Genomic DNA, 15,724 nt, shown 5'->3' on the forward strand with positions numbered 1-15,724 from the left:
CTGGCCACACAAGGCCTGATTGGTGGAGTGCTGCAGAGATGGTTGTCCTTCTGGAAGGTTCTCCCATCTCCAATAAGGAACTCTGGAGCTCTGTCAGAGTGACCAAAGGTTCTTCACCCCCGATTGCTCAGTTTGGCCAGGCGACCAGCTATAGGAAGAGTCTTGGTGGTTCCAAACTTCTTCCATTTAAGAATGATGAGGACACTGTGCTTTTGGGAACGTTCAATGCTGCAGACATTTTTTGGTACCTGTTAAAGGAATTTCATTCCTGTGTTTATCAACCAATTCAATTAAAACACTCTGCCCATAAATAAGAATTTGTAAGATAATTATCAGCCAAATGGACAGAAACCAGTCTTAAAATCAATCAATCAATAGCGTTTATTCTCGAGAGTACTGAATCATAGTACAATTTACATCAGGTTATATAATAAAGATGATGTCATAGGTTTTAATGTCCATCCTCCTCTATAATACAATGGCAATACAGTTCACAGCCCCATTACTGTCTGCCACCTGTTAAACTATCTGCAACCTACCCAAGGTCTTTCCCCTCCCTGGGTAGAGACATCATTCTAGCCTGTCTGAAGATAAACCCATTCTTTCTAACAAAGAACCCATAACATTCAACATTATGATTATAATAAGATTCATTCTTACAGTAATATAGTAGTATTCTGTTTAGTTATAATTCTAAGTCAAATGTATACAAATCCCGTAACAGTACCCTCCCCTGTGCTTCGACACAATCCTGTCTCGGAGCTCCACAGACAATTCCTTCGACCTCATGTCAACTGTGGGACTTTATTTAGACAGGTCTGTGCCTTTCCAAATCCTGTTCAATCAATTAAATTTACCACAGGTGGACTCCAATCAAGTTGTAGAAACATCTCAAGGATGATCAATGGAAACAGGATGCACCTGAGCTCAATTTCGAGTCTCATAGCAAAGGGTCTGAATACTTATGTAAATAAGGTTTGTTTGTAGATATCTGTTTTTGCTTTGTCATTATGGGGTATTGTGTGTAGCTTGCTGAGGGAAAAAAATCTATTTTAGAATTAGGCTGTTTTTTATTTTTGTCCAAAAACCTGTTTTCGCTTTGTCATTATGGGGTGTTGTGTATATTGATGAGGAAAGCAATTAATTTAGTACATGTTAAACTAATGTGGAAAAACGGAAGGGGTCTGAATACTTTCCGAATGCACTGTATAGGCCTAAGGACAAGAAAATAAGAAGAAACAGTGGCAGAATAAATTCAACCACACCTTTGTTTTAATCACAAAACCGGAGAACAACCTCTGTCCGGTGAAGTCCAGAAAGCATATGATGTGGCTGTCCATGGTCTGATTTCAAATCAAATCAAATTTTATTTGTCACATGTGCCGAATACAATGAGTAGACCTTACAGTGAAATGCTTACTTACGAGCCCCTAACCAACAATGTAGTTAAAAAAAATACGGATAAGAAAAAATAAATAAAGTAATAAGTAATTAAAGAGCAGCAGTAAAATAACAATAGCGAGACTATATACAGGGGGGTACCGGTACAGAATCAATGTGCGGGGGCACCGGTTAGTTGAGGTAATATGTACATATACAGTTGAAGTCGGCAGGATAGCCTAGTGGTTAGAGTGTTGGGCTAGTAAATCCCCGAGCTGACAAGGTACAAATCTGTCGTTCTGCCCTTGAACAAGACAGTTAGTTCCTAGGGCGTCATTGAAATTAAGAATTTGTTCTTAACTGACTTGCCTAGTTAAATAAGGATAAAATAAAAAGGTTGGATGTTTACATACACTTAGGTTGGAGTCATTAAAACTTGTTTTTCAACCACTCCACACATTTCTTGTTAACAAACTATAGTTTTGGCAAGTCGGTTAGGGCATCAACTATGTGCATGACACAAGTAATTTTTCCAACAATTGTTTACAGATTATTTCACTTATAATTCACTGTATCACAATTCCAGTGGGTCAGAAGTTTACATACACTAAGTTGACTGCGCCTTTAAACAGCTTGGAAAATTCCAGAAAATGATGTCATGGCTTTAGAAGCTAATGATAGGCTAATCGATATAATTTGAGTCAATTGGAGGTGTACCTGTGGATGTATTTCAAGGCCTACCTTCAAACTCAGTGCCTCTTTGCTTGACATCATGGGAAAATCAAAAGAAATCAGCCGAGACCAATTTCCAAATGCCTGAAGGTACCACGTTCATCTGTACAAACAATAGTACCGAAGTATAAACACCATGGGACAACGCAGCCGTCACACCGCTCAGGAAGGAGACGCGTTCTGTCTCCTAGAGATGAACGTACTTTGGTGCGAAAATTGCAAATCAATCCCAGAACAACAGCAAAGGACCTTGTGAAGATGCTGGAGGAAACAGGTACAAAAGTATCTATATCCACAGTAAAACGAGTCCTATATCGACATAACCTGAAAGGCCGCTCAGCAAGGAAGAAGCCACTGCTCCAAAACCGCCATAAAAAAGCCAGACTACGGTTCGCAACTGCACATGGGGACAAAGATCGTACTTTTAAGAGAAATGTCCTCTGGTCTGATGAAATAAAAATAGAACTGTTTGGCCAGAATGACCATCGTTATGTTTGGAGGAAGAAGGGGGATGATTGCAAGCCGAAGATCACCATCCCAACCGTGAAGCACGGGGGTGGCAGCATCATGTTGTGGGGGTGGTTTGCTGCAGGAGGGACTTGTGCACTTCACAAAATAGATGGCATCATGAGGACAGAAAATTATGTGGATATCTTGAAGCAACATCTTAAGACAGCAGGAAGTTAAAGCTTGGTCACAAATGGGTCTTCCAAATGGACAATGACCCCAAGCATACTTCCAAAGTTGTGGCAAAATGGCTTAAGGACAACAAATCAAATCAAATCAAATTTTATTTGCCACATACACATGGTTAGCAGATGTTAATGCGAGTGTAGCGAAATGCTTGTGCTTCTAGTTCCGACAATGCAGTAATAACCAACAAGTGATCTAACCTAACAATTCCACAACTACTACCTTATACACACAAGTGTAAAAGGATAAAGAATATTTACATAAAGATATATGAATGAGTGATGGTACAGAACGGCATAGGCAAGATGCAGTAGATGTATAGTGTACAGTCTATACATATGAGATGAGTAATGTAGGGTATGTAAACATAAAGTGGCATAGTTTAAAGTGGCTAGTGATACATGTATTACATAAAGATGGCAAGATGCAGTAGATGATATAGAGTACAGTATATACATATACATATGAGATGAGTAATGTAGGGTATGTAAACATTATATTAAGTGGCATTGTTTAAATTGGCTAGGGATACATTTTTACACAATTTCCATCAATTCCCATTATTAAAGTGGCTGGAGTTGGCTCAGTATGTTGGCAGCGGCCACTAAATGTTAGTGGTGGCTGTTTAACAGTCTGATGGCCTTGAGATAGAAGCTGTTTTTCAGTCTCTCGGTCCCTGCTTTGATGCACCTGTACTGACCTCGCCTTCTGGATGATAGCGGGGTGAACAGGCAGTGACTCGGGTGGTTGTTGTCCTTGATGATCTTTATGGCCTTCCTGTGACATCGGGTGGTGTAGTGGTCCTGGAGGGCAGGTAGTTTGCCCCCGGTGATGCGTTGTGCAGACCTCACTACCCTCTGGAGAGCCTTACGGTTGTGGGCGGAGCAGTTGCCGTACCAGGCGGTGATACAGCCCGACAGGATGCTCTCGATTGTGCGTCTGTAGAAATTTGTGAGTGCTTTTGGTGACAAGCCGAATTTCTTCAGCCTCCTGAGGTTGAAGAGGCGCTGCTGCGCCTTTTTCACAACGCTGTCTGTGTGGGTGGACCAATTCAGTTTGTCCGTGATGTGTACACCGAGGAACTTAAAACTTTCCACCTTCTCCACTACTGTCCCGTCGATGTGGATAGGGGGGTGCTCCCTCTGCTGTTTCCTGAAGTCCACAATCATCTCCTTTGTTTTGTTGACGTTGAGTGTGAGGTTATTTTCCTGACACCACACTCCGAGGGCCCTCACCTCCTCCCTGTAGGCCGTCTCGTCGTTGTTGGTAATGTGATGCAACCAGTCAGGATGCTCTCGATGGTGCAGCTGTCTAACCTTTTGAGGATCTGAGGGCCCATGCCAAATCTTTTCAAACTCCTGAGGGGGAGTAGGTTTTGTCATGCCCTCTTCACAACTGTCTTGGTGTGCTTGGACGATGTTAGTTTGTTGGTGATGTGGACACCAAGGAACTTGAAGCTCTCAACCTGCTCCACTGCAGCACCGTCAATGAAAATGGGGGTGCTCGGTCCTCTTTTTCCTGTAGTCCACGATCATCTCATTTGTCTTGATCACGTTGAGGGAGAGGTTGTTCTCCTGGCACCACACAGCAAGGTCTCTGACCTCCTCCCTATAGGCTGTCTCGTCGTTGTCGGTGATTCATTGGCAAACTTAATGATGGTGTTGGAGTCGTGCCTGGCCGTGCAGTCATGAGTGAACAGGGAGTACAGGAGGGGGCTGAGCACGCACCCCTGAGGGGCCCCTGTGTTGAGGATCAGCGTGGCGAATGTGTTGTTACCTACCCTTACGACCTGGGGGCGGAACATCAGGAAGTCCAGGATCCAGTGTTTAGTCCCAGGGGCCTTAGCTTATTGATGAGCTTTGAGGGCACTATGGTGTTGAATGCTGAGCTGTAGTTAATGAATATCATTCTCACAGTGGTGTTCCTTTTGTCCAGGTGGTAAAGGGCAGTGTGGAGTGCAATAGAGATTGCATCATCTGTGTATCTGTTGAGGCGGTATCCAAATTGGAGTAGATCTAGGGTTTCTGGGATAATGGTGTTGATGTGAGCCATGACCAGCCTTTCAAAGCACTTGGCTACAGATGTGAGTGCTACGGGTCGGTAGTCATTTAGCCAGGTTACCTTAGTGTTCATGGGCACAGGCACTATGGTTGTCTGCTTAAAACATGTTGGTATTACAGACTCGGACAGGGAGAGGTTGAAAATGTCAGTGAAGACACTTGCCAGTTGGTCAGCGCATGCTCGCAGTACACATCCTGGTAATCCGTCTGGCCCTGAGGCCTTGTGTGTGTGTGCGCTTTCGTGCAAGTAGAAAAACATGTTGACACCCTACTTGTAGAGAAACACCAATGGTATCCTCCTCTCTTTCATGTTGACGAAACAGTCTATCACTCTCCCCATAGCTACATATTGACAGATCCTCTCCACGTCACTTGGTAGGAGCAGCCTGCCAGGTATTATGCAATCCAATAGTGTGCAGAGCCTGAGACGCCCAGCCCAGACAGGGTTAGAGGAAGTTGAATACAGTAGCTAGCTGCTATGTGAATAAGTGTGTACAATTGCAGATTTCTGTGGAGAGATTATTAGAGGAATAGGAGCTATGACTAATCTGACACAGACAACTTTGTGGCTTCCTGTTTTGAGTGTTTTCAATCGCTAGTTCCTGTTTGATTCTATCTGTACTATGGGCAACTAAAGTGTCAGTGCATTCCCACTGGGCACAGACTTCAGTTCAATGTCTAGTTTTTATTTACATTTGGTTGAGTTGTCAACTATCCTGAATTCAACTAGAAATCAACAAAACATTTCACCTTGTCATTTGATTTAGGTTAAAAGTTGGGTGAATTTTTTGTCTCCCCAAATCCAATCAGTTTTCTACTTTAATAAACATCATCACATTGATTCAACCATGTTTATGTCCAGTTGGTTAGCTTTCGGCCAATGATAACTCAGTACTGACGTGTGTTTCTGTTACATCAGTTTTCTAATGCTAATAGGTACATGTATTTTCAGACCTGGTTTGCATGTCTCTGAATAAGCTGAGTCTATGATAGCAGCAGAATCCATCTCAAAAGTGACAGAGAAGGACATCTGCCTTTTCTCTGTAGTGTGGTAGCGCCACCATGTGGTAAGTGCTACCTCCTGTGTGGCTCAGTTGGTAGAGCATGGCGCTTACAATACCAGGGTTGTGGGTTCAATTCCCATGGGGGACCAGTGGAGAAGAATGGGAGTCGCTCTTGAATGCTAAATTACAAAAATGTAAACAATGGATGATAAAAGTGAATAGTGGCATACTTAAAACTGTAAGTAATTTTGGCATTTGATCTAGTAGAATTCACTCATCTTTTCCAACTCTCGTGTTTGACAACAGCTGATAATTAGATAAATTGACGCGCTGTACCAAAATGAAAACAGTGGGAATCAACGCAAATCGCCCATTAGATGATGCATTCGGAGTACTATTTTAGAAATTTCAGATACTATATAATGTTCTTTTTTTTGCATACTATTTAGTACAGTAGTATGGGTATTCAGACACGACCACTGTGTCCATATCAAATCTATTTACCATCTATAATATCTAGCATCGACTAATTCACATCATGACAGATACCATTAACATCACAAGAAATCACACACACACACACAAATACATAGTTTGACAATGTATTCCGTTATCTCATTATGCAATCAAATCTGTTCAGCAAAACAAACAATGCATATGCATAACAGTTACAGTTTTCACAAAATAAATTCAGTTTAGTAACTACCACACACTTTTTTTAAAACAATGTTTTAACAGTTTTTTTGGTTCAATCTTGAACTAAGTCTCAATAACAATGTCTGTTGGCTCAATATGGGGGGAGCTGATATGCCCCCCAGTAGGTATTCTCTCCCCCATACCTAAAACTATTATTCTTGGATGTTATCTCAAGGCTGAGACTGTTACCTTTTTGGAGCTTAACCATCCTGGACATGAATACAGTGCCCTCTTTCTCTCCGTGATACACGGCTTCACTCAGTGTCCTTTGCACGGTCTTATTTGTAATGCCATTTTTGAACAGAGTCACCTTCCTCTTCTCCTCTCCCCTGGTGTGCCTAGTGAAGGTGACCTGGACATAGAAGTAGTAGAAGCCTTCAGATGTGATGTGGACAGAGTTGTCGCGTAGGACGAGGGAGCAAGAGCCACAGACGGGGACATTATGGTCATTCTCCCAAGATAATTTTCCTTCTCATGAGACAGAAGGAAAGAAGAGAAAAGAAAATAAAATATTAAAACGCTTTACATCATATAAATGGGTTAATATACACTACATGACCAAAAGTATGCGGACAACTGCTCGTCGAACATCTCATTCCAAAATCATTAATATGGAGTTGGTCCCCCCTTTGCTGCTATAACAGCCTCCACTCTTCTGGGAAGGCTTTCCACTAGATGTTGGAACATTACTGCGGGGACTTGCTTCCAGTCAGCCACAAGAGCATTAGTGAGGTCGGGCATTGATGTTTGGCGATTAGACCTGGCTTGCAGTCGGCGTTTCAATTCATCCCAAAGGTGTTCGATGTGGTTGAGGTCAGGGCTCTGTGCAGGCCAGTCAAGATCTTCCACAACGATCTTGACAAACCATTTCTGTATGGACCTCGCTTTGTGTACGTGGGCATTGTCATACTGAAACAGGCAGTTTGGAACTTGGAAGTGAGTGTTACAACCAAGGACAGACAATTTTTACACGCTACACGCTTCACCACTCAGTGGTCCCGTTCTGTGAGCTTGTGAGGCCTACCACTTCGCGGCTGAACCGTTGTTGCTCCTAGACGTTTCCACTTCACAATAACAGCACTTACAGATGATCGAGGCAGCTCTAGCAGGGCAGAAATGTAACTGACTTGTTGAAAAGGTGGAATCCTAGACAGTGCCACGTTGAAAGACACTGAGCTCTTCAGTAAGGCCATTCTACTGTCAATGTTTGTCTATGGGAATTGCATGGCTGTGTGCTCTATTTTATACACCTGTCAGCAACGGTGTGGCTGAAATAGCCGAATCCATTCATTTTAAGGGGTGTCCACATACTTTTGTATATGTAGTGTATGTTTGTGCATATATTTGAACAGACAGGTGGCAAAATATTGAATAGCTACACTTTCAATACCCTTTTAAAAACTCTGTATACAGTGCCTTCGGAAAGTACTCAGACCCCTTGACTTTTCCACATTTTGTTACATTACAGCCTTATTCTAAAATAGATTTTTTCCCCTCAGCAAGCTACACACAATACCCCATAATGACAAAGCAAAAACAGATATCTACAAACAAACCTTATTTACATAAGTATTCAGACCCTTTGCTATGAGACTCGAAATTGAGCTCAGGTGCATCCTGTTTCCATTGATCATCCTTGAGATGTTTCTACAACTTGATTGGAGTCCACCTGTGGTAAATTCAATTGATTGGACATGATTATGAAAGGCACAGACCTGTCTAAATAAGGTCTCACATTTGAAAGTGCATGTCAGAGCAAAAACCAAGCCATGAGGTCAAACAAATTGTCTATAGAGCTCCGAGACAGGATTGTGTTAATGCACATATCTGGGTAAGGGTACCAAAGAATTTCTGCAGCATTGAAGGTCCACAAGAACACAGTGGCTTCCATCATACTTAAATGGAAGAAGTTTGGAACCACCAAGACTCTTCCTAGAGCTGGCCGCCCGGCCAAACTGAGCAATCGGGGGAGAAGGGCCTTGATCAGGGATGTCACCAAGAACCCGTTGGTCACTGACAGATCTCTAGAGTTCCTCTGTGGAGATGGGAGAACCTTCCAGAAAGACAACCATCTCTGCAGCACTCCACCACATGACAGCCTGCTTGGAGTTTGCCAAAATGCACCTAAATATTCTCAGACCATGAGAAACAAGATTCCCTGGTCTGATTAAACCAAGATTGAACTCTTTGGCCTGAATTCCAAGTGTCACGTCTGGAGGAAAGGTGGCACCATCACTACGGTGAAGCATGGTGGTGGCAGCATCATGCTGTGGGGATGTTTTTCAGCAGCAAGGACTGCAAGACTAGTCAGGATTGAGGAAAAGATGAATGGAGCAAAGTACACAGAGATCCTTGATGAAAATCTGCTCCAGAGTGCTCAGGACCTCAGACTGGGGCGAAGGTTCACCTTCCAACAGGACAACGACCCTAAGCACACAGCCAAGACAATGCAGGAGTGGCTTCGGGACAAGTCTCTGAATGTCCAGCCAGAGCCTGGACTTGAACCCGATCAAACATCTCTGGAGAGATCTGGAAATAGCTCTGCAGCAATGCTCCCCATCCAACCTGAAGGAACTTGAGAGGAACTGCAGAGAAAAATGGGAGAAACTCCCAAATACAGGTGTACCAAGATTGTAGCGTCATACCCAAGAAGACTTGATACCGTAATCGCTGCCAAAGGTGCTTCAACACAGTACTGAGTAAAGGTTCTGGATACTTATGTAAATAAGTGATATTATTATTATTTCAACAATTTTTTTTTTTGCTTTGTCATTATGGAGTATTGTGTGTTGATTGATGAGGAAATAAAACTATGTAATACATTTTTGAATAATGCTGTAACGTAATAAAATTTGGAAAAAATCAAGGGGTCTGAATACTTTCCGAAGGCAATTATAATGTATTTCCACAGACAGTAATTGTAGCATTGACTTGGGCTTAGTGCGTTGCCCGCATCTAAGCAGTTACAGTAGATGGGTTGATTGCGGGTATTGAACCCCACTACACAAAGGAGCAGACGGGGGGGGGGTTACCCTCACAATAGCTTAATGTTTAATGAATAGATTCCATAATGTTTTCAATACATAAATATAATTTTCTGATGAATAAAGATGCATAACATCTGGTTGATAAGAGACATACAATTACGTTGGACTGTGTAGTAATATGTTCTGCTCATGATTAGTAAGCATGTTATATATCTTGGCCCTCCCAGCCCTACGGGAGGGCAGCTCCCGCTCAGCCCAGTCCAAGCTCTTCTCTGTCCTGGCACCCCAATGGTGGACCCAGTTTTCCCCTGAAGCTAGGACAGCAGAGTCCCTGCCCATCTTCCAAAAACATCTGAAACCCTACCTCTTCAAACAGTATCTTAAATAATCCTCCTCCAAACAGACAAATAATGGCGCAGTACAACAGTGATGTGCAGAACGGCATCTCGGAACGCACAACTCGTCGATCCTTGTCACAGATGGGCTATTGCAGCAAGCGACAACACCGGGTTCCACTCCTGTCAGCTAAAAACAAGAAGAAGTTGCTCCAGTGGGCACGCCATCACCACTTGACAATTGAGGAGTGGAAAAACATTGCCTGGAACGTGACAGCGAGTTCAGTTTAATTGAGTGGCCTGCGCAGTTCCCAGACCTCAACCCAATAGATCATCTTCGTGATGAGATGGAACGGGCTGTTGGCAGCATGAATGTACCCCCATCCAATCTGCAGCCACTGTGTGATACCATTGCGTCAGCATGGACCAACATCTCTGTGGAATGTTTCCGACACCTTGTAGAATGCCCCAAATAATTCAGGCTGTTCTGGAGGCAAAGGAGGGTCCGATCCGGTACTACAAGGTGTACCTAATAAACTGACCGTTGAGTGTATAGAAATATTAGGTGTATCACAACCATTGTGTCAACTGTGTTAGATCAGTTGTACAAACTGAGTGTGCAGTCTTGTTTAGTGTAACTGACAAGTTCAGACAGGCAGCAGAAGATCCAATGTTAACTCATGCGTTCCATGAATTTAGGATGCAAAAAGGAAACTGCAACAAGCATGGAATGTTAGGCCCAAAAGTCCTTACCTATAAACTAGGAAAGGAAGTGTTTAGCTTACCCATGGTTAGCTGGATATAGGAGAGACGGGGAGCTGGAAAGCAAAAAAAGCCCATTAATTTTCCTGTTTTGATCTATCTTGTAACGTTTACGTGTTAATCTCTGCTTGTGCAATCTTATAATGCCATCTTTCTCCAGAAAATGCATCAATGACCTGAATTCTATTGGACACAGTGCATTGTTTAACACTAGACATTCAGTGATAATCAGAAATGGAAATAGCCATGCTTTACTTACCCTTTGATGAATTCAATTGAGCCAAAAAACTGCCGTCTGCAAAAGATAAATAATATTTCAAGTCATTATCCTATATATATACTGAATATATATATATATATATATTTTATATATCCCCACTGGAGGCCTTTTGCCTTTTGGTAGGCCGTCATTGTAAATAATAATTTGTTCTTAACTGACTTGCCTATTTAAATAAAGGTTAAATGAAAAAAGAATACTGTTGTCGAATGTCTAATATGGGATAGGAATGATATTACAGTGCTTATTACGACTTACAGAACATAAAAAAAACGATTAATGTCAGTATGTGTAACCCAGTACAACTTACTTGTAGGGTGCTGGTTTTCCTCCTTTGATTCAGGTAAATGATTCTTGGAGAGAGAAATTACATAGTGACACCTTGAGATCATCATCATCAGTCTACCCTTATGTATCATCACATCATCATCATATCGGAGTCTAGCTATCACTGATGATAATTGGACATACCTTGTCAGCTGAGTTTATTTGCACTGTTGTGAGAACTGCGACCATAAACCCCATAGCGACTGTGAGAAACCCGCACCACACATGTAGCAGCAGGTATCTGGAGGTGTGCTGTTGGCTATTCATCCTCTGGAAAACACACACGTACCACAAACCACTGAGAGCCGTCCCAATTCACTCCCTACCACTCCCAACGGCCCTAATCCTGATCTAATCCAACGTTTGCAGATCTGTAGGGTCTAGAATAGATATAAGCAGGCGGGTTGTAGATCTTCCACCACAGGCTACTGTTGAGTCTGAGCACCTCAATATTAGTCATAGGCTCCCTTCTGAATAACTTTTAGTTCAGATTATACACCACTCTGGGATTTCACCTATATAGATTACTCCCCTCTTGAACCACAATGTGCAGTGTGGTTTGCTACTTATATTGTCTCAAACAATAACATGTGATATATGAACTCACTACCAGAGAAATATACTAAAATAATTTGTAGTAAACATGCAGAGAGTGGTATGTACTCTGTGACAAGACATTACGGCTGTCACGCAGTGTATGTTCAGTTGGACATGAATGCATCAGTCACAGTGACTAAGATTAGTCAAGATAATAATTATAATTCGGAGGGTGCTTATATTTGTCCTGTTACACACTTGTACAAGATACAAGTAATTGTGAAGGTATGCATAGTGAGTGAGAGAATGATCTGGCAATGATCAATTTGACCGCATTACCTGTCATATGGTATAAGACATGAGACTGGGTCCATCATATTGCTTATCACAGTCTCATTATTGAAAATACCACAAAATATTCATACAACCACCATTTTTGGACCAAATATAACTGTGGAGCCATTAGACTATTACTGTGTGATGATAAAATCGGACATTACTGTTATCACCAATTGATTTTACATTGTGTCACATTTTCCTCATCCAAACATCCTATAATTAAGTCTAAGATTAGGAATTTCACATAATGAAAAATTATTGCAAATACAATGGTCCACTGTCCACAATTCTGTGTTATCACAATTTACATATACATCATTAATAAATGAGTAGCTTGATATGAATCAAATGAAACACAATGACCAGGAACTCAACTCACCTAGTGTGTCTTGTATTGTCCTTGTACAAACAAATCTGTCTGCTGCATACCATGCTGCATTTCAGAGACAAGTTCATTGGACAGGGTTTCCCCCCTTCCACTGGAGTTGAGGTTTGATGCGATGGAGTTTTTTTCTTCACTGTGAGTTGTGGTTGGAAAGAAAGGAGGGAGTGAAAGCAAAGCATCATGGACTAAACAACCACCTCAAAGTCTAGGTTGACTTTGGTCACATTGAATTAGCAACTGATGATATCATATTCTTCTATGAAAATGTATTTTAGCCTGTTCCAAGATCTGTTTATGCTTACGCCTACTGCATTGTCAAGCCAGGCAGGAGTTGGCAAAAGAGCAGTAACAGATTGCTATGATATATTTGATTTCCCCTCTGTTGATAACATGTTTTTTTTTATGACAACAAAAAATGAATTTAAACAAGCAATAAAACCAGGTATTTTATCCATTATTGTAAGAAATACTGTAGATAGTGTTGTAAAGGAACTTTTTGACAGCATCCCTTTTGATATCAACGAAACCTGTCATCCATGTTGGCCAGTGTGTGCTCAGAAAGTGCCTTTTAGACCTGAATGTCAAAACATGAAATAGATAAAAGGTGATCAAAATGGACATATATTTTTTATACCCCACCATACCATGAGGCATCCATGTCTTCATCACTGGAAATGACAAATGGTTGAGGTTGATATCATTTAAAAGCTTATAAACAGGGGTGTCAAACTATTCAATCATTTCTTGTCATTTTCTAACCGTATATGTCAATTATCTAAAAACGTGTCAACTCAGATTTTTTCATATTCAGATAGATTATGTAAAATAGGATCCAAACTACAACCTGGGGTTTTTGTGTTGTGCCCACCATTGGTTGAGCCACAACATGCTCTTGAATACAGGGTGGGTGTCATGTTTTGGCTGATAAATGTACTAAAATGGGAATAAAATGTAATTTTCAAAAGGTGCAAAAAGATGGTCGAAAGTCCACACACCAGAGAATTAAAATAAAATTAAAATGTTATTTGTCACATATGCTGAATACAACAGGTGTAGAACTTACAGTGAAATGCTTACTTACAAGCCCTTAACCAACAATGCAGTTAAGAAAAATACCTAAAAATGTTTTTATAAAATAACAAATATTTAAAGAGCAGCAGTAAAATAACAATAGAGAGGCTATATACAGGGGGTACCGGTACAGAGTCAATGTGTGGGGCAACTGGTTAGTCGAGGTAATATGTACATGTAGGTAGAGTTATTAAAGTGTCTACGCATAGATAATAACATAGTAGCAGCAGTGTAAAAAGGGGGGGGGGGGGGGGGGGGGGGCGAGCAATGCAAATAGTTTGGGTAGCCATTTGATTAGACGTTCAGGAGTCTTATGGCGTGGGGGTAGAAGCTGTTTAGAAGCCTCTTTGACCTAGACTTGGCACTCCAGTACCGTTTGCCCTGCGGTAGCAGAGAGAACAGTCTATGACTAGGGTGGCTGGAGTCTTTGACAATTTTTAGGGCCTTCCTCTGACACTGCCTGGTATAGAGGTCCTGGATGGCAGGAAGCTTTTCTGGGCCGTACGCACTACCCTCTGTAGTGTCTTGCGGTCGGAGGCCGAGCAGTTGCCAGACCATGCAACCCGTCAGGATCCTCTCGATGGTGCAGCTGTAGAACCTTTTGAGGATCTGAGGACCCATGCCAAATCTTTTCAGACTCCTGAGGGGGGATAGGTTTTGTCGTGCCCTCTTCACGACTGTCTTGGTGTGCTTGGACCATGTTAGTTTGTTGGTGATGTGGACACCAAGGAACTTGAAGCTCTCAACCTGCTCCACTACAGCTCCGTCAATGAGAATGGTGGCGTGCTCGGTTCTCCTTTTTCTTGTAGTCCACAATCATCTCTTTTGTCTTGTCTTGAATGGGAATATCTGTTTTTTTAAATTATACTGTCAATCTTCCATAAGAAACCTATTGAAATCATAGAACTATAGATAATAGAATAGAAATGTAAGTTTACATTCAAGAGTAGGTGGACCGGTGACGATCTTTGTAGTAGTAATTAGAAGTAAAAATGTCAATTCAATTAAAATGTCAATGGTGTACCAACTAAATTACAGTGGTCTGAAGGGATATGTCCTTTCTATGAATAATATTTTTATGATTGAAATGACACCCACCCTGTATTTAAGAGCATGTTGTGTCTCAACTGATGGCAGGCACAACACAAGAACCTCAAACGTTTGAGTTTGAATGCATAAATTCCGTTTCCCCCCCCCCATAAGTTGTAGCTTAGACCCTATTTTACATTATCTATATTTTCCGGTGATGAAGACATGGATGTTTCATGGTATGGTGGCGTACATGTATGAAAGGTTTTGTTTAAATCAAAAGGGGGCTGTCAAAAAGCGACTGAATTCAAATGGATTTACCCTAAGAAAAATACTTTGAAGCACTACTTTTTACTGCAGTGGGCTAAATCAGGGTCACAGAGCGTTCTTGGTAGTCTTAAACAAATCTTAAACAAACACATTTCGGATGCGGAGCAGGAAAGGAACGATTGGAGCGATTTCAATGATAACAGAAACTATATTTGAATTCAACATTTTTTTATTTGCATTAAGATACTGAATTCAAATGCAATATTTTTACATTTGTAATGCACAAATTTAATCATAGAATTAATAAATGTAACTTGTATTTCATGATTTGAAAAATTAATTGAATGAATATTGCATTCAGTTTTAAAATATTACAACTTAATTGAATATTCAAATTCAATATTTATATATTCTGTTTCAATATGGTGGATATTGCATTCATTGTCTGTGTATCAAGTTTGCAAACTATAAAATTTACCATAGTTTCACATATTCAACATCTCAAATGCATTTAGATTCAGTTCTCTTTCACATTTACTTGAGTCATTTTCTATTAAGGTATTCTTACTTTTACTCAAGTATGACAGTACAGGCAAAGAGAAGGTGACAGAACCACTATCATCCCTGTGGCGAGGAACTATAGGCTAGTAAGGCTACAGATGAGTCAGGCACAACATTGACAGATGTGGGCGGCATGTGATTTCCCACATATTTATAGGTCAGTGTCAGTGGGTTCAACAGGTACAAAAACATGACAGGGAGTTTTCTTCATGGTTTCATAAACCAGCTGGCAGCCACATTGACTCAATCTGACTTTACATGCATAGGGCATGGAAATAG

At 41.2% G+C, this 15,724-nt stretch overlaps 1 protein-coding gene across 1 annotated transcript; it reads right to left on the minus strand.

Annotated features, from left to right (window-relative positions):
* Positions 1-6,473: 6,473 nt before the first annotated feature.
* On the minus strand, positions 6,474-13,342 carry LOC129856693 (uncharacterized). The gene is made up of 6 exons (XM_055924428.1): positions 12,509-13,342; positions 11,398-11,523; positions 11,237-11,279; positions 10,909-10,944; positions 10,673-10,705; positions 6,474-7,033 (listed from the first exon to the last, which is right to left on the minus strand). Exons 2-6 carry the CDS (start codon positions 11,518-11,520, stop codon positions 6,657-6,659), a joined length of 612 nt encoding a protein of 203 aa, XP_055780403.1. The 5' UTR covers positions 11,521-11,523; positions 12,509-13,342; the 3' UTR covers positions 6,474-6,656.
* Positions 13,343-15,724: the final 2,382 nt, after the last annotated feature.

The sequence above is a fragment of the Salvelinus fontinalis genome, chromosome 6, assembly GCF_029448725.1.
Source record: "Salvelinus fontinalis isolate EN_2023a chromosome 6, ASM2944872v1, whole genome shotgun sequence".
NCBI lineage: Eukaryota > Metazoa > Chordata > Actinopteri > Salmoniformes > Salmonidae > Salvelinus > Salvelinus fontinalis.